The 24,500-nt window shown below is 35.0% G+C and overlaps 2 protein-coding genes across 4 annotated transcripts; one reads left to right on the forward strand and one right to left on the reverse strand.

The window, feature by feature from the left end:
• Positions 1 to 367: 367 nt before the first annotated feature.
• On the reverse strand, positions 368 to 24,177 carry LOC128263683 (zinc finger protein DPF3). 3 transcript variants are annotated; one of them, XM_052998769.1, is made up of 3 exons: positions 23,540 to 24,177; positions 1,412 to 1,672; positions 368 to 1,348 (listed from the first exon to the last, which is right to left on the reverse strand). In XM_052998769.1, exons 1-3 carry the CDS (start codon positions 23,985 to 23,987, stop codon positions 561 to 563), a joined length of 1,497 nt encoding a protein of 498 aa, XP_052854729.1. In that variant the 5' UTR covers positions 23,988 to 24,177; the 3' UTR covers positions 368 to 560. The 3 variants fall into 3 exon arrangements, with proteins under 3 accessions (XP_052854729.1, XP_052854728.1, XP_052854730.1); XM_052998768.1 differs by having other exon boundaries at positions 1,406 to 1,672; positions 23,540 to 24,176; XM_052998770.1 differs by lacking the exon at positions 23,540 to 24,177 and adding an exon at positions 2,097 to 2,472 and having other exon boundaries at positions 1,406 to 1,672.
• On the forward strand, positions 11,608 to 13,424 carry LOC128263686 (uncharacterized). Its single transcript, XM_052998772.1, has 2 exons — positions 11,608 to 12,985; positions 13,039 to 13,424. Exons 1-2 carry the CDS (start codon positions 12,139 to 12,141, stop codon positions 13,077 to 13,079), a joined length of 888 nt encoding a protein of 295 aa, XP_052854732.1. The 5' UTR covers positions 11,608 to 12,138; the 3' UTR covers positions 13,080 to 13,424.
• Positions 24,178 to 24,500: the final 323 nt, after the last annotated feature.

The following is a 24,500-nucleotide window of genomic DNA, read 5'->3' on the forward strand; positions in this document are numbered from 1 at the left end:
ATTAAGTTATTTTTAGACTTCACTGTTTTTTTGCCGTAATAAAAAATTCGTGTAAAAACTTTACTTAATTTTTAAAATTGTGTTAAAAAAATATTTCAAAAGCCGACCATGAAGTATTTCAAAAGCAAAAATCTGTTGGCTTATTATTAAGGTTAAAAAGTGATTTAACTATTCGTTTTTCAATCATATTGTCAACTTTCTGAACAAAATTTTAAACTTCTTCCTTGCCGGATTAAGATTTATCACAAAGTATACTTTCGTTAAATTAAATTTTTGATGTTACAATTTTAACTCTCAAATAAATTATCTTGTTACGAATTTGTTATACAAAGTTTACGTGGACAAATATATTAGTTCAAATGGCAGATTACTTTGAATATGTAACAAAGGATAGTTTGAAATAAAATCCTTCCATGTACAAAATTTGGGAGTTGTTAAAACCAGCAAATACGTTAGTTGTTTAAAATTAAATCGTTACCATATACAAATATATGATTAAGAGACCTGTGATATTTCGGAATATAAGTGCATTAAATAATTTTATAACCTTAAATGTAAGATCAATTATTCTTGTGGAATTCCTCCATGCATAACTTGCAGCTCCAAGAACCCTCTGGTGGAGTAACTAGCGGTGGTGACAGGCAATACATATGGTATCCGCGGTCACAATCGTCGCAAAATAATAGCTGGTCGTCATTATCAGAGGTCCCACATATGGAGCAGTACTTGCATTCGATGCATTGCCACCGATAGCGTTTAACTGATATTATCATGTTGGCTGTGAACTGCAAACACGATGGATGACCTGAGCGACCGCAGTCCGAGCACGACACAAGCTCCTCGGGCATGTTGGTTTTTTTGTTTTCCTGGTGATCGCCCAGACAAAAGTCGCAGTAGGGAGACGGTTGAGCTATGTCCCGATCAACGAGTGGTTTGACCTTAATCGGACCAGCTCCCGTAGCAAACGCCATGGGAATTGTTGTTGCATGCACCGGCGAGGAGTTAGAGGCGTTGGAATTTGCAACCAAACCTATGCTTATTCCAGCCATGGACGCTAGAGGCATTGAGTCATTGGAAGCTCCAGCGTCGTTTGAAACCTTTTCGTAAGAAGTAGCTATAGGTGTTGCCACTATTTGTGCTGACTGTGAAGTGTCGTCATTGGTGGGAATGGGCGAAGCAGAGTTTGAGTGGGATGCATAGAGCCCTGTGGCGGCGGCAGCTGCTGCTGCTGCAGTGCTGGCTGCGTGTGCGACGGCTGCAGCAGCTGCGGCGGCAGCGGCAGATGTATTTCCACCGCCACGACGTTTTCGGTCTGTTTCTCCTTCAATAGCGTTTCTCCGACGATTGCCTAATATTTAAATAATGCATAACTTAGACTTTTCCCAGCTTAATGAATTTAACTTACCACTACCTTTACGCCCACGTTTTGGAGTACCCTCAACGTTTGCAATTGTACGTCGAGGCCTTGAGCCTTTTTTACGTTTACCCCTGCTGGTGTATGACTCGTCAAAATCGTTATCTGAATCAAAATCATCCTCATAATCATCGCCATGATGATAATGCGATGTGTCCATTTCCTCGTGAAACCATTCCTTCTCGGCGTTTGCATGTGAGTCCTTACTATCATTGTCTCCCGAGGCTCCCATGGAGTTGCCATCGGTAGCAGCAGTCGCTATAAATAGTAGACATAAGTTATTTTCTTAAATACTATAAATAACGTACTATTATATTAACGATTACTAATGCGATACTACTATAAATTATTTATACCATTAAGCAATAAGAATAACACATGTTATCAGGACTGTTTGACTGCTTGTAAGACTTACGCCATTATTTATTTTTTGTCCGCTTACATATGTGTTCATAAACATATTAGAGTTGACCAAATTAATAAGGTTTTTATGTTTTGAATATTTTTAAGCACCAGGTACAGGCATTCAAATTTATTTAATTTAACTTTTACACTTATAGTAGGGCAATCGGTCTTACTGTACAGCTCCAAAATCTGCATTACTTTCTTCTGCTGATGTATTTCGCTTTATCGATGATCTAAAATATATTACAAATAAGTCGCACTATCTCGTTCAACTTACCAAGGTTTGAATTGCCGATCATAAGTTTATCAACATAATCTACTATTGCGCCTTTGTAAAAGCAGGGCTCGCTTGCTCACGCTGTGGAGTCTTTTTGTTGCAAAATCTCGTCAAGCTTCAGATGCCACATTCAACAAGATTGTTTGAGTCCGTACAAGAATTTTTTGACCTTCAACACACGTTTATTGCGAAGCTTTAATCATTTCATCGGATTAATCTAGATTTATTCAGTTAGATCTCCCTTCAGGTATGCTATAGACACGTATTGTTGGAGGAATAGCTCTCTGGCTCTGCCATAAATATTGTAGCACATTAAGCCACTGGTGAAAATGCTGATAGTTGTTTACACCGTACCCTTGACCGCACCCTTTATAATTTAAGTTTTCAACGCAACGAAAGAGGCGTTTCCGACCTTATAAAATATATATAGTGACATATCCATAATCCCACATAACTCTTATGCACATGTCCACACGCCCACACCCGCAAACACCCTTACTACCCCAATCAGCCGATATCTAATTGCAAATGTACCCTTAGAATGCAAGCCTTAGACTAAACATCAAGAACGAATGAAATTACGTAATCAGTTCGTTCCCACACTTTCGGACCCTAAATGGAAAATTACCATGCGAGCGAATCCCCAAAATCCTAGACTAAACAATCGGATTGAGTGGCTGGTGCATTATCAATCAACAATCCAAAGGGCAATTAGAAAACTCACTCAATTAACGCCAACTCTATGGTATAAGTTTAAGTTAAGAAGAGAGTTCAGTTTGAGACTTGTCTTAAGACAGTCAGTGTTCTTCCAAATAAAAGATAATTGTAACCAGTTTAAAAATAAATTAAATAAAGTTTTTTTTTTTTTGTTAAACTTATGGTTCGGAAATTTAATTGGCGCAGCCAATTTATGTCGTTTTAAAAGTCGTCGGTACTGATCAACTAAAGGATATTACTATATGACTAGTATATCCCAATCAGAGAAAATTCCGTGAATATACAAAAAGACAAATATCGAGATCCGCCAAAGAATCTATGTGTAATTTTCGCACGCAGAAATAAAATAAACAGAATCCAATTTGCTCAATACGCCCTTAAAACAAAAAAGTGTCAATATTGAAAACAAAAACCAAAGAACATTAAACATGGCAAATCCATCAGTGCTACCGCAGTTGTCTAAAATTCATCTGAATCAACTAATCGGAAAAATCAAAGAGCTACCTTATTTCGACGGAAATTCATCGGAATTAAATCGCTACATTGCCAGAGTAGAGTATCTACTGCAACTTTACCCTACTCAGGATGTTCGGCAAATCCACATCATCTATGGAGCTATTGAATGCACCATCATCGATTCCGCGCAAGCGGTCATCGAGGAGGAAAAGTCCAATACATGGGGAACAGCAAAAATGTCCAAAATTAAAGCTTTCAAGGATCACATGCCATACGAGGACATCATACAGCACGTTCGCGACACCCCTTATCAAGGAAGCATCAGTAAGTTCGTAAATGAACTAAAAACCAGATCATCGAATGTACATAATAAGTTAGAATTAGAATCAGAACCAACAGATAAGTTAATTTACACAAGTACTTTTAAGAAAACAATTAGGGATTGTATTGAAAGAAAACTTCCCGCCAGATTGTAAAGGGAGCGCTTCAATAGGAGCGCTTCAACTTTTTTTTTGAATAAAACACAAACGGTTGGACTTTTCAACAAATTTTTTTTTTATTATCGAATTTGAACATATACATTTAAATATGGAACTCGATTTCTTTCGCATGACCACCGCGTGCACGTTTTACGAAGTCCAATCGTTGAACCCAATTTTTAACCACTTTTTCGCATAAATCGGTCGAAATTCCAGCAATTTCGCGTTCAATATTGGCTCTGAGCTCTTGCAACATCGCCGGCTTATTGGCATAGACCAATGACCCTTAACCCCAAAGAAAATAAAATAAAAATAAGCCAAGATCTTTACGCAAAATTCGCCACAATGACGTCACAGAAAGGCCCAATTGTTGCGAACGTCGTGTGAGCGACACATTCGCATCTTCTTGAACTGAAGCGCTGTCGGCTGCGATGTTTTCATCACTTCGAGCACTTCTTGCTCTCACGGGCACCGGAACATTATGTAGCGAAAACGTAGACTCAAAACGGGCTGGCTTGTTAAATGGACCGTAAAATGGCCGTAATGCTCTTAAAGTAGCAGCAACAGAACGATTATTTTGATAAAAAATTTGCACAATTTGCAGTCGCTGTTCAATTGGGTAGCGTTCCATGATGAAATTTATACTAATGAAGTTTCATATGTCAAGAGAAAAAGGAAACACATGGCGTTGTTCGCCGCCCCTATCGGAAAAAAAGTTAGAGCTATGATAGATGCAGGGTCATCTATCAATTTAATGACGAAAAATTTTGAAAATAACGAAGAACAAGAAGGGAAATTAAAAGTATTCACAATAAATGGATCAATGGAATTAAATAAAAGTATAACATTGGACCCATGCAAAATCTGCGAATTATGATATTTTAATAGGTAGAGATTATTTGAAAGAAAGTAAAGCGAAAATAAACTATGAAGAAGATACAGTGACGTTAGGAGACACATTACTTTATATAAAATATGGCGAAAAGGATAAAAATGCCTTAGTCCACCACCAGTTAAGAAAGAGATTGAAGAGGATAAGACTGCATTAGAATGCCTTAATCCGCCCTTATCAAAGGATCAATCATTTAATTTTGCCATTAATAATGAATTCAAAGAATGCAATGAATACAGATTAGAACATTTGAACGAGGAAGAAAGAGAAAGTTTAAAGAAAGTTTTGTTTGAATTTGACTTTGACTTTTACAAGTACCATAAAACATTCAATACAAACCAAACATGAAGACCCAGTATATAGGAAGCCACACAAATATCCTCAAACCTTTGATGAAGAAGTTAATAAACAAATAAATAAAATGATTAAACAGGGAATAATTCGTAAATCAAAATCTCCCTTTTGCTCACCCATTTGGATAGTTCCAAAAAAGAGCGATGCATCAGGCAAGATTAAGTATAGATTAGTAGTAGATTACATAAATTTAAATGAGATCACTATCAATGATAAATTTCCGATACCCAGAATGGATAAGATATTGGACAAATTGGGAAGAAGCCAATAATTCACTACCATCGATTTAGCCAAAGGATTTAATCAAATCCAAATGGGACAGGACAAGAGTCAATAGCTAAAACATCACTCTCAACAAAACACGGTCATTACGAATATATACGAATGCAATTTGGCCTTAAAAACGCCCCCGCCACCTTTCAAAGATGTATGAACAACTTATAAGAAGATTTAAGCTACAAAGATTGTTTGTTATATCTAGATGATATTATAATATTCTCCACTTCATTAGAAGAACATATTTTATCATTGAAAAATGTATTTAAACAAGAAAGGAAGCAAACTTCGGCAAACCGAAGTTCATATTGCAAAAACTAAATATTCTTGAAAACATTAAAATTATGATTTACTTGCGTATGTGTTTAAAAACATTGAAGCTATGATGATTTGCAGCTTAATTATTCGATAGTTCCTATGGCAGCTATATGATATCGTTTTCCGATTTTAATAAAATTAAATGCGTAATTCTGAACTGTCAAATTAATAATAAATCAAAAAGAAACTAAAACAAGAAAGGAAGCAAACTTCGTCAAGCCGAAGTTCATATACCCTTGCAGCTATTGCAAAAATTAAATATTTTTTAAAACATTAAAATTATGATTTACTTGCGTTTATGTCTAAAAACATTGAAGCTATGATGGTTTGTAGCTCAATTATTATATAGTTATTTTATATATATATATTATTTTATATATATATATTTATATTATTTCTATGGGAGCTATATGATATAGTCGTCCGATTTTGATGAAATTTGAACCGTAATTCTAAAATATTTAACCATTACTATATGTCTAAGAACTTAAAAAAAAAAAAAAAAAAACCGCAAAGTTATAATTCTTTTGTATATTTTTTCCGATTGTTCCTATGGGAGCTATATGATATAGTCGTCCGATTTTGATGAAATTTAAACCGTAATTCTGAAATATTTAACCATTACTATATGTCGAAGAACTAATAGAAAAATTATAAAACAGCAAAGTTATAATTTTTTTTTATTTATTTTTTCGATTGTTCCTATGGGAGCTATATGCTATAGTCGTCCGATCCGGCTCGTTCCGACTTATATACTACCTGCAATGGAAAGCCAACTTTTGGAAAGTTTCATGCAGATAGCTTTAAAACTGAGAGACTAGTTTGCGTAGAAACGGACGGACAGACGGACGGACAGACGGACATGGCTAGATCGACTCGCCTAGTGATGCTGATCAAGAATATATATACTTTATAGGGTCGGAGATGTCTCCTTCACTGCGTTGCAAACTTCTGACTGAAATTATAATACCCTCTGCAAGGGTATAAAAAATTACCAAATAGAAAAGTTGCATTAAAAAAATTGTATATATTTTTATTGTTTCGTCGTCCGATTTTAATGAAATTTCAACCGTAATTCTGAAATATTTAACCATTACTATTAGTCGAAGAACTAAAAAAAATCCAAAAACAGCAAAGTTATAAGTTTTATTTTATTTTTTTTCCGATTGTTTCTATGGGAACTATATGCTATAGTCGTCCGATCCGGCTCGTTCCGACTTATGTACATCCTGCAATAGAAAGACATATTTTGGGAAAGTTTCATGCAGATAGCTTTAAAACTGAGAGACTATTTTGCGTAGAAACGGACGGACAGACGGACGGACATGGCTAGATCGACTTTCCTAGTGATGCTGATCAAGAATATATAAACTTTATAGGGTCGGAGATGTCTCCTTCATTAGATTGCAAACTTCTGACTAAAATTATAAAACCCTCTGTAAGGGTATAAAAATTACGTGATGCAAATTTAAAATTACAACTAGACAATTGTGAATTTATGAGAAAAGAAACGGAATTTTTAGGCCACATAGTAACTACTACAGGTATTAAGCCGAATCCAAAAAAGATAAGTGCAATAATAAATATCCCTATACCAAAAACACCAAAAGAAATTAAATAATTTCTAGGATTGTGTGGATTTTATCGAAAATTCATACCTGACTTTACACATATCGTAAAATCAATGACAACGAAATTTAATAAAGGTGCCATAATTAATACTAAAGACAACCCTACATAGAAGCATTCGAAAAAATGCAAATTTTAATTACTTCAAACCCAATTTTAATTTATCCCGACTTTAATAAACCATTTTCTCTAACAACGGACGCAAGCAACATGGCTATAGGAGCAGTGTTGTCACAATATCATTAACCAATCTGTTATGCTAGCAGAACGCTTAACGAACATGAAATAAATTACGCGACTGTTGAAAACTAACTTTTAGCAATCGCATGGTACGCCACCAAGTATTTTAGAAAATATTTATTCGGTAGGTCTTTTGAAATATTAAGCGAACATAAACCTTTAGTTTGGTTGAATAACATAAAAGAACCAAATATGAAACTACAACGATGGAAAATAAAATTAAACGAATTTGATTATCAGATTAAATATTTGCCAGGAAAAGAAATATATGTAGCGGACGCATTATCCAGGACCAAAATAAAAGAAAATATGTTTACAGATGATATTGAAGAAAATATACCAGATTAAACAGCCAGTAATACAAATGCAACGGCCCACAGTGCTCAAGAAGATAACCAAAACTATATTTCCATAACTGAGAAACCATTTAATTATTTTTCCCGACCAATCGAGTTAACTAAAGGAGATGAGGAAAAAACAGAAGTAACACATTATTTTCACAAACTAAAAATTAAAATTATTTATAAAGAAATGACTGAAACTTTAGCAAAAGTAATAATCAAAGAATACTTGTGTACAAAAAGAGTGCAATATAATTCCATAACGATTCTGACTTCCTTATATTTCAAAAAGCTTACGTGGAGATTATAAATGAAAATCACTCGACGAAATTAGTAAGATGTACGGCAAAACTTGAAGACATGGATTTTTATATGATGGGTAAACAACAATTTTTATCATGTATCGACGTATATTCAAAATTCGCTACCTTAGTAGAAGTCACATGCAGGGATTGGTTAGAAGCTAAAAGAGCTATCATGAAAGTATTTAACGAAATGGGAAAAACACAGGAAATCTAAGCAGATAAAGATTCTGTATTATGTGTGTAGCTTTACACAATTGGTTAAATTCAGAATGAGTACAGATTCAAATAACAACAAGTAAAAACAGTATATCAGACGTAGAAAGATTTCATAAAATGGTTAATGAGAAATTGAGAATTATAGGAAGCGAACCAGACATTGAAAATAGGTATACCAAATTTGAATTAATTTTGTACATTTATAATCATAAAACAAAACATAATACAACTAATCAAATACCAGCCAACATATTTATGTATGCAGGAACTCCTGATTATGACACACAAGAAAAGAAAATAAATAGAATTAAAAAATTAAATGAAAAACGTCATGATTATAAAGATAAAAAAAATATAGACAAGCACCTTTAGTAAAGTCCAAAACTACTAATCCATTTAAAAAGACAGGAACCTTAAGAAAAATAGACGAAAAACATTTTGAAGAAACAAATAGGGGAAGAAAGAAACCGAAATTCAAAAAGAAGAAAAAAATTAATAAAAGTAAATATGATGATAATTTCAGGCAAGCAGATGAAAATTAACGGACTCAACAACAACTCAATAAAAACAATGATTTTCTTCATAATATTAACAACTATAATTCCACTAATAATCGGTGAAAGCATCGAAATAAATCCCATTAAGGCCCAAAACGGATATCTTGTATTTTAAACAGGATCAATAGATATCCCGATTAATTATGAATATCATTATCTAAGTGTAAACATAACCAAAACTGAACAAACCTTCGAAAGTCTTTTGAAAGAAGCTAATGAATTTAGTGACATGCAAATCCGATATCTAGTAGAAAAACTTACAAGAGAAATCAGTGGAATTACTTTAGCAAAACGCAGTAGGAGAGGTTCATTCAATATTATAGGATCAGTTTTTAAATACCTTTTTGGAACATTATACCAAGATGATAAAGATGAGATAGAAGAAAAAATTAATACTTTAGTAGACACTAGTGTTCAGAACACCGATTTAAACATGGTTATCGATGTCATAAACAATGGAATTGAGGTAATCAATAAATTAGAGGCAGAAGGAGAAAGGGACAACAAGTCAGCGTTTTAATATTTAATTTACAACACTTTACAGAATATGTAGAAGATATTAAATTAGGAATGCAGCTGACAAGATTAGGTTTATTCAATCCAAAATTATTAAAACATGAATATTTGAAAAACGTGAACCCTGAGGAATTCTTGAAAATAAAAACCTCCACTTGGCTTAAAACAGACACAAATGAAATTTTGATTTATTCCCATACTCCTTCAGAGATAGTTAAAGCTCCCGTTTTTGAAATTATTCTATATCCCGATGAAAATAATAATATTTTAATAGAAAATATATTCGACAAATATTTCTTATATGACAACAAAGTATTAAATAAAGAAACAGAAATAATTGTATTTGACGAATGTATAAATGGAATAATTCAGCAAGAAAATACTGAGTGCAAATATACCAAAACATATAAAAATTTCCAAATTAATTATGTTGAACCAAATATTTTATTGACTTGGAGTATCCCTAAAACATTATTAAACCAAAATTGTATTAATAAAGAAATTTCTATAGTAGGAAGTAACCTTATTAAAATCTTTAATTGTTTAGTAAAATTAGAAGAATTCACTATTTCAAACACAATTTTAGATTACACACAGAGCGTTTACGTAAATAATAATGTAACAAAGTTAGAACCATTATCTTATATTCAAACAAAAGAAATAATAGAATTACACACAAAATATTATAATGAATTCCAAATAATCACTTTAACAACGTTTGTAATCATTATTATAAGCATTTTATTGTACTTCTTGTATAAATTTAAGAGCATACCAAGAAAACTTATTGTAAAATATGTAAAATCAAAGGAAGAAACACAAAAAAGTACAGAAATTGTAAACGATCTACCAAACTCAATTTACATAGAAGAAAATGTAATGTTATATCCAACCCTTTCCACCTGAGGACAGGTAAAATTCAAAGAATGGGGGAGTGACATATCAGTAATCCCACATAACTCTTATGCACATGCCCACACTCACATACACCCTTACTACCCCAATCAGCCGATATCTAATTGCAAATGTGCCCAAGCCTTTGACTAAACATCAAGAACGAATCAAATTACGTTATCAGTTCGTTCCCACACTTTCGGACCCTCCCTCAATGGAAAATAACCATGCGAGCGAATCCCCAAGATCCTAGACTAAACAATCGGATTGAGTGGCTGGTGCATTATCAATCAACAATCCAAAGGGCAATTAGAAACCTCACTCAATTAACGCCAACTCTACTCATAAAAAGCTCTAAAGCTCAAAACCGTGGTATGATCATCAAAGAAGTTTAAGTTAAGAAGAGAGTTCAGTTTGAGACTTGTCTTAAGACAGTCGGTGTTCTTCCAAATAAAAAATTATTGTAACCAGTTTAAAGTAAATTAAATAAAGTTTTTTTTATGTTAAACTTATGGTTTGAAAATTTAATTATATTATTGTTCAGCACTATTGGGAGGTGATCAGTCATACCCGGCCGTCTGCCTCTCAATTTTAAAACTAAAACTTTTTTAAAAGTACAACTATATCATATAGCTCCCATAGGAACAATCAGAAAATCAAGTTGCAATAAATTGGGCGACGGCCACCACTCTTATGTTGTCGCTGGTCTTAAAAAGTTTGAAAAGTGTTCTATATTGTGTTGAGTTGCACACAAGCATGTTTTTGTTGTATTTATCGCACAGGCGATAAGCTTTGGCTGTGTCAGAGTATCCAACTATCATCAGTTCTCTTCCTTAAACGTAATTTCTTGTGATTGGTTTTAATGCAATGGCCTAGCAACCAAAAGTTTAGTTTTTTGCTAGTCCAGACTTCTTATGGAGTCATATTTACCAATTAAGGTTACCGGCAGTGTGAAAGCCTTTTCGTCCAATACCGCATTTACAATTACGCTGCAGTCCGTTTCCGATTTATTTATAACAAAAAATAAAAAAAAACAACACAAAGCGTCAATCGCTGTCTACCACCGGTCAAACAAACATTGATGTTTCCTCGTATATCAGTATAAGAGAATATACAGGCGCGTAAGTGCAGTTTTGACTTTTCTTTTCTCTCTTTTCTCTTTTCTAAATACTTTATTTTCAAGTTCGTAAGATAAAACTGCGCATATGTAAAAACTTTTTAGGCATAGAAACTTATTGCACTGGACCTGATATACACTTATTTATGTTTGTAAAGTCACTTATTTTTGTTGATATCATTTTTGCTACTAAGGCCTCTTATCTTCAGTTTTTTATACCCTTGCAGAGGGTATTATAATTTCAGTCAGAAGTTTGCAACGCAGTGAAGGAGACATTTCCGACCCTATAAATATATATGTCGCAGTTCTCAGAAATATTTGAATTCGATGAACGCTAAAGTTATTTGGCGCTCCGATTTGGTTGTCGCTTAGCATAAGCCGCTGGTTCCTGGTAAAACATGGATTCTAGCAATTCCTGCTCTACTCGTAGCGCGACGGCATTGCCAGATCTCTTTTAGAGTGGCGTAGTCGTCGAGTGAGGCCCGGTCGCCCAAGAGAGAGAGAGAGAACCGGAGAGCAAGAAGTTGCAAGAAGATGAGCTCTGGTATTTGAAGGGTAGTCAGTTTGAATTGGGCTCTTGGCGCGATCGGGACTTACTGCGCAATCGAATTGGCAGACCATGAAAATACTCCTTCTCCGTTATCAGAAGTGGGATCGGCCTTGCCACAGGACAATGAAAGTGTTATAGCTGCATTAGAAGCTCAAAATCGTGCCTTGTTGGAACTTGTGAAATCAATGAACACACCGCGAGTGCCCTTAACGGAAGTTAAACCGAATTCCATATCATTGCCGAAATTCGACCCTGATAGTGCGGGCGCGGATGCAAGTGCGTGGTGTAATACAGTTGCATTAATATTTGCTGAAAACAATCTACAAGGCAGTGCTCTTGTCATGGCACTCAGCAAAGCTATGCAAGCAAGTGCTTCCCAGTGGTTGGCGCAAATTTGTTTCAGCGGCATGACATGGCCGCAATTCCAGGAATTGTTTGTGCAACGATTCGTTGGTATCGAGACCCCGGCAGCGACGTTGATGAACATCTTTAATGGGCGTCCAAATCCAGGAGAGAATTTACCCGAATACGGAAGCCGCCTGGTGACGTCGCTCATGTCAAAATTCAAATCAATTGAATTGGAAGAGCTCATCGTATCCATCGTTTTGACGCATCTTTCAAACTTGGATGCTCGCCTTTTAAAGTCAATGTTTACGGGCGCTGTTAAAACCCGCAACGATCTGCAGCAACAATTAAAGGCGTATGCGTATTTAAAACGTAACGAATCCTTTGGAAACGAAGTCGAAAGGAAGAAAATGAAACTACCATCTCTAGTGAAGTGTCATCACTGTGGGCGTCTTGGCCATAAGATTGCGGATTGTCAAAAAAGGCGAACGGACGAGATACAACGGACCACCTCAACTCCAGGACAACAACAACGCGCAGTCAACAACAGGACCTGCTTTAAATGTGGGGAGTTCGGGCACTATGCTTCGGAATGCCCACGTAATCGACATAATCTCAAGGAAGTCGAGATTAACAAAAGAGTGAACTTGGTGGCCATAGAACCAAAGGGAGTTTTGAAACAATTTGGTGAGTCTATTCCATTTTGTTTTGATTCAGGCGCTGAATGTTCTCTTGTAAAGGAAAGTGTAGCAGCGAAGTTACAAGGAAAGCGTCAGTCTAGCACAGTGGTTTTAAGGGGCATCGGAAACGAACCGGTGTGGAGCACAGTACAGATAATTTGTAATGTTAATATAAACGAACATTTTCTTGAAATATTGTTTCACGTTATTATGGATACTTTTATGAATTTTGATATTCTTATTGGAAGAGATATTTTAAGTCAAGGCTTCGGAGTCGTAATTGAAATAAAATAAATTTGTTATTTATAAGCCTAAAATGGTACAAGCACTGTCGTGTGAATTAAATCTGAAAAATCATTTTAATTTTAATAAAGATTTAAGTGAGCTCGATAAAGAAAAATTAAGTGAAATATTAGAAAAATATTCCAAATCATTTATAGTAGGCAATCCACACACACGAGTAACAACAGGGCTACTCAGCATACGGCCTATTGACCCACATAAGACTGTTCAGCGTCGCCCATATAGACTCACTGAAGAAGAAAAGGCTAATGTTAGGGAAATGATTAACGAATTATTGTCCGCAAAAGTTATAAGCCCTAGTAGTTCCCCTTTTGCTAGTCCGATGATGCTAGTCAAGAAGAAGAACGGTTCAGATCATTTATAAGTAGACTACAGGGAACTAAAAACAAATACGGTGGCAGATAAATACCTGTTACCACTTATAGCTGACCAAATTGCCCGTAATACCCAAAGCTTACAGATGGGCTGTAACAAACCACTTACACGAAGCTGTAATGCACTTGGGTTGGGAGAAGACAATAGATTAAGTTAATGCGCCCTATTGGTTTGCCCACATTTCAAAATATGTTAGGCGTTTCGTAGAAAATTGCATTACATGCAAAATATCAAAAGGCTCTAAAGGTAAAGTGCAGGCAGGATTCCATCCGATTCTGAAACTAGATATACCTTGGCTTACTCTGCACCACGATTCTGTGTGAATGCGTGGCGGAAGCATATGTGTATACGGCTGCACCATGATCCTATGGGGATGCTTGGCGGGAGCGTATGTGTAGATCCTACGAGGAGCGTATGTGTAGATCCTACGAGGATGCTTGGCGAGAACAATTGTGTGAGACTGCACCACGATTCTGTGTGAATGCGTGGCGGGAGCTTATGTGTATACGGCTGCACCATGATCCTATGGGGATGCTTGGCGGGAGCATATGTGTAGATCCTACGAGGATGCTTGGCGAGAACAATTGTGTGAGACTGCACCACGATTCTGTGTGAATGCTTGGCGGGAGAAGAATTGTGTGAGACTGCACCATGATCCTGCGTGGATACGTGGCGGGAGTCAGGAGGACGAGTTGGTGTCCAATTGGAAATAAAGAGAAATTGTGAAAATGAATGTTGTTGAGATATAACAAGAAACGCTGTTATTGGTTGTATGTTTGTGGAATAATTGAATGATTTAGATTGGAAGCGGATGTCAATAAATAATTGAAAGGAATAGTGCTTTGTTGTAAAGCTTATTGGGTCATGATCACGCATACACGAGGACGTGTGCAGGTCAGGAAGGCCGTGTCGCAGTTCTCAGAAATATTTGAATTCGATGAACGCTAAAGTTATTTGGCGCTCCGATTTGGTTGTCGCTTAGCATAAGCCGCTGGTTCCTGGTAAAACATGGATTCTAGGAATTCCTGCTCTACTCGTAGCGCGACGGCATTGCCAGATCTCTTTTAGAGTGGCGTAGTCGTCGAGTGAGGCCCGGTCGCCCAAGAGAGAGAGAGAGAACCGGAGAGCAAGAAGTTGCAAGAAGATGAGCTCTGGTATTTGAAGGGTAGTCAGTTTGAATTGGGCTCTTGGCGCGCTCGGGACTTACTGCGCAATCGAAATGGCAGACCATGAAAATACTCCTTCTCCGTTATATATATATTCTTGATAGGAAAAAGCTCCCATAGGAACAATCGGAAAAATCAATAAAAAAACAAGATTTATTTTTCCGATTGTTCCTATGGGAGCTATATGCTATAGTCGTCCGATTTTAATGAAATTAAAACCGTAATTCTGAAATATTAAACCATTACTATATTTCGAAGAACTAAACAAAAAATTAAAAAACAGCAAAGTTATAATTTTTTTTCATTTATTTTTCCGATTGTTCCTATGGGAGCTATATGCTATAGTCGTCCGATATTGATGAAATTTAAACCATAATTCTGAAATAATTAAACATTGCTATATGTCGAAGAACTAAACAAAAAATTAAAAAACAGAAAAGTTATAATTTTTTTTCATTTATTTTTCCGATTGTTCCTATGGGAGCTATATGCTATAGTCGTCCGATTTTGATGAAATTAAAACCGTAATTCTGAAATATTAAACCATTACTATATCTCGAAGAACTAAACAAAAAATTAAAAAACAGCAAAGTTATAATTTTTTTTCATTTATTTTTCCGATTGTTCCTATGGGAGCTATATGCTATAGTCGTCCGATCCGGCTCGTTCCGACTTATATACTACCTGCAATAGAAAGACAACTTTTGGGAAAGTTTCATGCAGATAGCTTTAAAACTGAGAGACTAGTTTGCATATAAACGGACGGACAGACGGACAGACGGACGGACAGACGGACGGACAGACGGACATGGCTAGATCGACTCTACTAGTGATGCTAATCAAGAATATATATACTTTATAGGGTCGGAAACGTCTCCTTCACTGCGTTGCAAACTTCTGACTGAAATTATAATACCCTCTGCAAGGGTATAATTATAACTTTGCTGTTTTTAATTTTTTTTTTTAGTTCTTCGACAGTATAGTTTATTATTTCAGAATTACGGTTTAAATTTTATCAAAATCGGACGTCTATATCATATAGCTCCCATAGGAACAATCGGAAAAAAATGAAAAAAATATTATAACTTAACTGTTTTTTAATTTTTTTCTTAGTTCTTCGACATATAGTATTGGTTAATTGTTTCAGAATTACGGTTTAAATTTCATCAAAATCGGACGACTATATCATATAGCTCCCATAGGAACAATCGAAAAAAAAAAATTTAAAAAAAAATTATAACTTAGCTATTTTTAATTTTTTTTTAGTTGTTCGACATATAGTATTGGTTAAATATTTTAGAATTACGGTTTAAATTTAATCAAAATTGAACGGCTATATCATATAGCTCTCATAGAAATAATAAAAATATATAAAATAACATAAAATAATAAATATATAAAATAAGCAAATCATCACAGCTTTAATGTTTTTAAACATATACGCGAGTAAATCATAATTTTAATGTTTTAAAGAATATTAAGTTTTTGCAATAGCTGCAAGGGTATATGACCTTCGGCTTGCCGAAGTTTGTTTCCTTTCTTGTTTTTATTATGTTTATCATGTTTAAAAAAAACACTTTTTTATTTCGACACAACACGAGTCGTAATTTAAATATTTAAAGTAAGACTTTTTTTTCCCCCGTAATCGCCTTCTGTAATGTAAATGGTTAAACATTTTTTTTTCGCAAATGAATCTGGGCTCATAGCCTGTCAGATTACTTGTAAGAGTCACGGCACAAAATTAGAAGGGTTATACGATTTTTAAAACAGAAGGGAATAGCTTTATTTTAACGGCAACATATAAATGTAGCTTCTTGTATGCTTAATTTTGTGTATATAAAGCGCCTAAACAAAATTAAAAGGGTTTATATGTATTGTACTTCAAAAAAAAAACGATGTCAAATCTGATACTATTGATTCTTTAGGTTTCGGGACAACATCAACTTCTTTTTAAAAGAATCGATGCAATTTTTAAAGGAGTTGTCTCTTCTATTTGTGCATCCCAGCTTGCTCTACTGAGTCAGAGGACATATTTAGTAGGTCTAGCTGCAATATTTCGGACAGACGCGCCGCTCTCAAGGCAAAAATGGATGGACTCGCATCTTAGCCAGCACAAACCAATAAGTTTTGAAGTACAAAATATTGAATATTAACTAGACCTCAAATAAGTTTTTCGATTTAATAGTTTTTTTTTCTTAAAAGATCGAAAATAATCTTTTGTTTTGAGCTATGTACTGACGGCATTTAATTAGTTTTTAGTTTTGTGAAGCGGTTAAAGCGAAAACCAACAGCACAAGGCTACTGCTTCATTCTTTATCTGCATTATGATATTTCTGGCACAGGCAATGTCCCAACGCAACGCAGTTGACTCATCCGATGTTAGACAGACTTACTCATCAGCACACTTAAGTGGTCTGGTCTATTAAAAAAAGGTATGACTTTGTTGGGTTCTGGGCTGTCTTGCGTGATAAATAAATGACTATGTTGGATTACATGCGAAAAAGTTTGTAATATTCGTCAATTAAAAGTATGACATGCTCCTATGAGTTGCAAGTCGCGATATATATAACTTCAAACTAAATTTTCCCCCTGCAAAACAATCTAAGTTTAGGTGGCGCCATCTGTCGAACTGCATAGCCAATATTAGAAGCCAAGAGCGTGCAGCGATTACCGGCAGAGCAGCGGCACAGCGGCGGCAGAGGACTTCATAACCCTAGAACTTCTAAAGTAATAGTTTGATTTTAAAATTATTTGTGTCTACCGATACCGACAGCAACGGTCTAACATGTGACAGCGGGTTTAGTGTTTCCCGATTAGTGTTGCGCTGTGTAAGAAATACTAGAATCTACATTTCAAATCCCAAAATTATAGCTTTATAGTTTCCTAGATCTCAACTTTCATACAGACGGACATGGCTAGATCGACTCGGTTCTTGATCCTGATCAAGAATATATGTACTTTAAACGGTCGGAAACACTTCCTTCTTCCCGTTACATAATTTTCAACGATTTCAACGAGTAACGGGTATAAAAATACGATATTCGAACAAAAATGATAAACATCAGGGTTTACCTGCAGTTAGTGTACCTTCTCACAGTGCTTAAAGACGATTTCTACATGGACTGATAATTCAAATTCCATTTTTAAAACTCGGCGCTTAATCCTATGCAAGTGGCAACACACTTCCATATTGGTAAGGCACTTCATGTGTTTCAACGAAATGAAGTCTAATCTATTGATCAATGAGATTTTAATGGTAGGGAAAAGCTTTTTTTTCTTTTATTTATTACTCGCATGCAAATGAACACGATAAACCAGTTTTTTTGGTAATTTTGTTATCTTATTATAGTGTCTTAAATTTTTGAATTTTTTTTTTCTTCCAAATTTTTACTTTTTAGTTGGCACCTAATCTTTGTTCAGACAGGGATGTTTAAAACACAGTACTTAAGAATTATTGTAAGTCTTAGACTTAATGAGATGTAAAACGAGTCATATAGGTATTTGTCAATAATCCGTAGGCGTTACTAAAATAAATGTGAGATTTTGAATGTCATTTCATTTTGATTGCCAGCGCGAAAAGCCATTAAGTCGAAAGAAATCTTCATTTGTTGTCGAAAACGAGGCATTAAAACGAGTCTTGAATCGACGTCACTGACTATGTCTGACTTGAATTTATGATTATAATGAAAACATTTAAAATGTTTGACTTTCGGCGTGGCGATAGATATAGAAAAAATATATACATACGGTCGAATAGCTGGTCCTAACAGAGTTTTGCTATTTTTGAGCTTTAGAGTGAACATTTCAAAATTAACATAATTCTAAAAATCGATTGCTTTAATAGATTTATGTTATATATATTTTAGCACATTATTATATTTGCTTTGGCTACTAGTGTTAAAGACGTGAATCAGAAATTTGAACCGCTTAAAAGAAATCAACGTTATAAATGCAGCTTTACTCAAAATGTTTAATTCACTATATTATATAAACGCAAACTACGCCAGAGGACCCCCCAATTAGAGTTTGACTTGCTCTGAAAAGTTAAACTAACTTAAAAGATTGATTAAAATTTTTCTCAAAGAAATACCTTTTCCCATTACAACCACTAAAGTGTCCCTTGCATTAGATACCACAAATGTAAATTGAAAGTTATTTTGAAATACCAATCAGCTATTTAAAAGTCAAAAGAATTTTTGCATATGCTGCATAGCATTTTGCAGAATGAATTTGCAGCCACAACTATAAATTGTAAGCTACTTTAAAATACCAATCACCTATGTCAAAATAATTATTACAAATGCTGCGTAACGTTTTGCACAAAGTTAACATTTGTTTTGGCGTTATTTAAAAAAACACTTATCAACTTATCCAGGACGAAACAAAAATTGACCCTCGGTTACAACCTTAATTTCAGTCAAAAAATTGCAACGCATCACTAGGAAAGTCGATCTAGCAAAACTTATAGTTTTAAAGCTACCTGCATAAATCAGTCACAAAAGTTGTCTTTTTATTGTATATGGTATATACAGTGGCTCAGAGCTTATTTCGTGCACAACTAAAACTTAAAGACTTTTATCTGATAAACTATACGAGATTCCAAACATATTTTAACGCATCTTTGTTCTATTTTTAAATATCTTAAGACACTTACTGCGTTTAAACTCGTATTACCAATAAATATCGGCTTACATTATAAAAAAAAACAATTATTTCGATGTCACAGCTTATTTCGTGCAAGAGCTTTAGGTACATTTTTTCTATAAAATTGTCCTACTAAAAAAATTTTTTTTATATCCTATTAAACATAACATCAACTTATTTATTTTGGCCTTAATGTAATTTGGTCACACTGGACATTTCAGTTTTCTTCCAAATTCGAGAGTCCCCGAACAACTTTAGAACAGCGGGAATTGGTCCTTACTATTTAAAAAATGGAAAAACTCAACAGAATATTGCTGAATTGGTTAACCTAAGTCCAAGTACTGTTCAGTAAATAATCCAACGCTTCGTTTGGGAAAATCGTGTAGTAGATAAGATCGTGTAGTAGATAAGATCGTGTAGTAGATAAGATCGTGTAGTAGATCGTGAGCGTGTATGTCGGCCGCCGGCGGGGGAAATTTGGTCTTAATCGAAGGAACCATGGATAAAATTTTGTATCTATAGCTTCTGAAGGAAAATTATATCCAAAAGCGCCGAAAAACTGGCACTGAGAGACGGTTTCGGTTTTACCAGGACAACGACCCAAAGCAAAAATCGGGTTTTGTGCAAATCTGGTTGATCTGGAACTCACTTCACGTGATGAGTCCAACTGCCCAGTCACCTTACCTTAATGTAATTGAACATTTTTAGGGGATATTTTGGATCAGGCTGTTCGCAAACGATCAGTGACTAACTAAAATTATTTTACAAAAGCCCTTATGGAAGAATGGACAAATATTTCCAAAAAAAAAAACACCGAAAAGTTGGTTTCTTCAATGGCGCGCTTAAAGGAAGTGATTAAACAGAACGGAGGATATTAAGATTCAATATAACTTACATTGTTAAGAATAAGTGCGTGGCACGAAATAAGCTGTGAGTTCGAAAAAGTCAGTTATTTTGAGATTTAATAGTTTTAAGCGTTATCCGATGGAATCGAAGTATAATGAAGTGCCTAAATATATTTTGAAATTCAACTTAAAAATACTGCATTTAATAAATACACTTTTTAAAAGTTTATATTCGGACCGCTTCATTCAGGTATTTTGCCTACTTAGGCGTTTTTAGCATCAGCGTGACGAATGAGAACATTTAAAAAGTGTATTTATTTAGTCAAATGCTTATTCATTTTTCGTAACAAAATTTGATATCAGATATTTTGTATGTTGTATATTTATATGTCAAAATTTTTAGTATGTTACTTTCACCTCCCGAACCAATTAATTTTCTTGGTATGCAATCCTTATTCATTTACCGATACCTTTCGATTGGTGTATTACTCGTTACGATCGGAACATCACAGCAGATTTTCACTTCTACGGCTATACATAGTAGCCTCCTGTGCACACACTCTTGGTGCGCATCGTCACTACATTAGTGTCGTCCATAGTGATAGAAAGGTTTTTAACTGAAAAATGTATGAAGTTTTGCAGTTTAAATCCTTTTTTTAGCTTAGGCCTGAGCAATTTAAACAACTGCAACTAGGCTAAGCTCGTTTTTGCTTTTTTTTTTTTTTTATGTTGCCGCAACACCCGTAAGTGCCGTGGACTCATTTGGCCGCCCTCGCGTACATGGAAATCGCCAAGCTATTTGTTTGGTTACCGTTCGATTGTTCAAATGATTATTTTAACTTTTTTAAGATAGTGATTTGTAATGTGGTATCAGTTTGTTGGTTTGTGTTTGAAGAAATGGCAAATGTCGTGGTATTTTTCCAGTCTTGGGTAGGGTTGTCTTGCAGAGTTGTATCAAAGTCGTTGCAACTGTCACATATGTAATTGTTTACTAAGTGTATTTTGTTTAAAGTAAAGTTATCAAAAGCGTAACCGCTCCGGCCTGAGGTTGCAGTCTAAGTTGCTAAACCAAGTTTTCTTTAGCGTTATTGGGAAGAGTTCGCAGTAACCCCGCTGTTTGTCACAAGCAAAGTCGGCGTACTCCTTGTCCCACTCCGCCTGTATTAATTTGTGTATTTCTGCTGTGGCATCTTTTATAATTCATCCCACTACAGTGAAGGTACCGTGTGAGGGAGAGTTTTTGGCAGCCAAGCCGAAATCGTTTTGGGGTATGCCGGTGTTGCACCAATTGAGGATGATTGGCAATTTTCTTTCTTAAATTTTAGGTTATGTAGCTGTCTCTGCTATCAGTCAAAAAGGCTACACGAGTTATGCCGACCGAAACGACATGGTCGAGGGCCTTATCAATCGCTAGCAGTTCGGCTGATAGAGACGTTAAAATCTTGTTCGTATAGAAACTGGATGTGAAATTTAAGCTATGTACTGAAAACGCTTGAATAGCGAATATGAATATGATGTCATTCCTAAAAGATCTCATTTTTTCCTTAATTATTTTTAAGATAATAGCTGTATTCATATCACTTTTGTTTTTGGCTGTTCCCTTAAAGAATTCAAGGTCTACCCTGATCAAAGATATAAACTTGATCTAGGATATGTTTAAAGTCTTTATACGACTTGGCCTAGCTAGTATTAATTTCACTATTGGATACAAGTGTGTGCTTGGCTGGCAACACGTGGGCAAAATCTTTTATCAATTCTTTTGCCGTTTGAAAACAAATTCTGTATAAAATCGGTACCGGTGTACACTTTACTAGGCCGATTACGCGTCTGACTGAAATTTGTGTGTACTTTTATTTTGTCTATAGATGTTTTGGACATTTTGCTAAATTAAGAACATGCTTATTCTAGCCTACTTCTGGCAAACGCTTTGTAAAGAAGAAGACCTTTCCACTAAGCAATTTTCAAATGCACATGTTTGGTTTGCTGATGAGATTACATGTTCGATGTGTGCGCTTAGAGAATTATTAGCGGCTACTATTCGTCCTTGATATTTGATTTGATCTACATCTCCAATTGAAATCCCCTTTAAAGAACTTGAAGAGGTTGTTTGCTCAGATTAAATTGAATAACGCTGGACTTAGCTAGATTAAAGGATAAGTTTAGCTCGCTACACTCTAATTCAAACTCTGTTATTTCTTCAAAAAGTATATTCCTTGCTTCTGAGAAGGTTGCATCGAAGCAAACCAGAAAGCAGGAAGGAAGTTAATTAACCAGGTGTTGATTGAAGTTAAGATTTTGGAGCTTGGTCTTTAAGATTTCTATATCGACACAGTCAAAGGCTTTTTGCAGATCTAAACATGCTGCTACTACCTGAAATCCTTCTGCTATTAGGGCTTACACTTTGTCTATTAAATCATTTATGCACATAGATGTGGATATGTGTTTTCTAAATGCATAAGGTATACAAATTGGCCTATAGTTCCCAATAATTGATGAGTCTCCATTTCTTTTTGGAATTGGTAACACGTTTATTGCCAGTTCGTTTTATCTGTTTAAATTTTTTAAGATTTTTAATACTGTTCCAGATGTTTGGACTTTCTGAGATTTCATAAACAAATGATTTGAAATTTTATTTTCTTTTGTTACTTAAGTAGTTTTGAAAAAGTAAAAACTTTAGAAAATATGGAACTTTTAAGGCTTTGTAATTTCTTACCCATTTTTTTTTTACAAAAGTCGTAATGGGTGGGCAAAAGGCTGTTTTAATGCCGTCGGCAGATGACTTTTGTTAAAAAACTAATTTTTAATAGAGTTTAATAGAGTGGGTTTTCGACTTTTGTCGAAAAAAGTAATTTTTAAGAAATGGAAAAACTTTTTAAGAATTTAAAAAAAATCGTTTGCTCTCTTAAAAAAAAATCATTTGCCGACGGATTTAAAACAGCCTTTTCCGAAAAAAAAACGTGCCCACCTCTTAATAATAAATTTTTCCAAAAAATAAAAAATGCCCATGCTTGCCCACCTCTTAAATTTAAGGATTAAAAAAAAAATCGTAAGGTTGGTGTTTTCGAAACCAATTGCAACTTTGTCGTGGAGAGTTTTTAAAGTATTTACATCAGTGCTGACATTGTTTATAACAATTTCATTCGGGAAATGATTGCTATTGGTAATTTTAACTTTGGAGGAACTCCATGAGAAAGCTTCTTTTTAAATGCTTTTCGTATTGTTTCTTACCTGCGCTCTCCGCAAGATGGAGATCTCGGGTTACAGCAACGCCAGAAGAGTGATGGTGATGTTGATGCTGGTGCTGATGATGGTGGGAGTGTTGAAGATGATTTTCGCGGTACTGAAATGCTCGGTAGCTCTGGTTCGGGTTATGTAAATACTGACGCTTGGGCTTGCGCCAGCGGGACGATGGATATGTGTATATTTGGCCATGTCGGAATCCAGGCATACGCTGTTTTTTTTTCATAAAGAGTGAACAATGTGTCTGTGCCACCCCAGTCTGGGGGTCCAGGAATGGCATGCGAAGTCTGCGTTCTATGCACAGACGAGTGTTAAAATTCTCGCTGTTTTCAAGTATCTCCTTGTACTTCTCTTTGTCATTTAGAATATTTTGGATCTTCTCAAAATTTCCAATGTTTACTACCAAGGTTTTCTCAAATTCAGATTCGGAAGCCATGTTTCAGCTTCTGTAACGCCTTACCAATGATTAGCAAGGCCAATCGCTTTGTAACCCAAATTGTGAAGATAAAATGAAGAATAACTAAGACAGAAGTTTTACAAAAATCGAAAATCTATATTAAACTTCGGTAGAAATTTGTGGGACGCATCCATGACTAGAGCTGGGTTAATCGATATACCGAAAACGGAGGCTGCGAAGCCATAATGTTTTGATTTTGATAACAAACGATAGCGCTGCAATTTAAGATTCTGTTTAATAGACTTTTCAAACAGGGTGCGCATCATCTGTATGATGGACCAAAAGGCACATCAACGACATTCTCATCTAGTTCGCATCAAATTCGTATCATTCATTACCTAAGAGAATAGGAAACACACTTCAGCAAGGCTATGCTTATATGAACATCCTTGCAACTCTATTCAAAAATAATAATTTTTATATTAACTACATTGTTTAAATCAATAATAGCACCAATATTTCTTATTTCCGATTTTTATAAATTATATACGG

Source organism: Drosophila gunungcola, unplaced genomic scaffold (genome assembly GCF_025200985.1).
Source record: "Drosophila gunungcola strain Sukarami unplaced genomic scaffold, Dgunungcola_SK_2 000010F, whole genome shotgun sequence".
Taxonomy (NCBI): Eukaryota; Metazoa; Arthropoda; class Insecta; order Diptera; family Drosophilidae; genus Drosophila; species Drosophila gunungcola.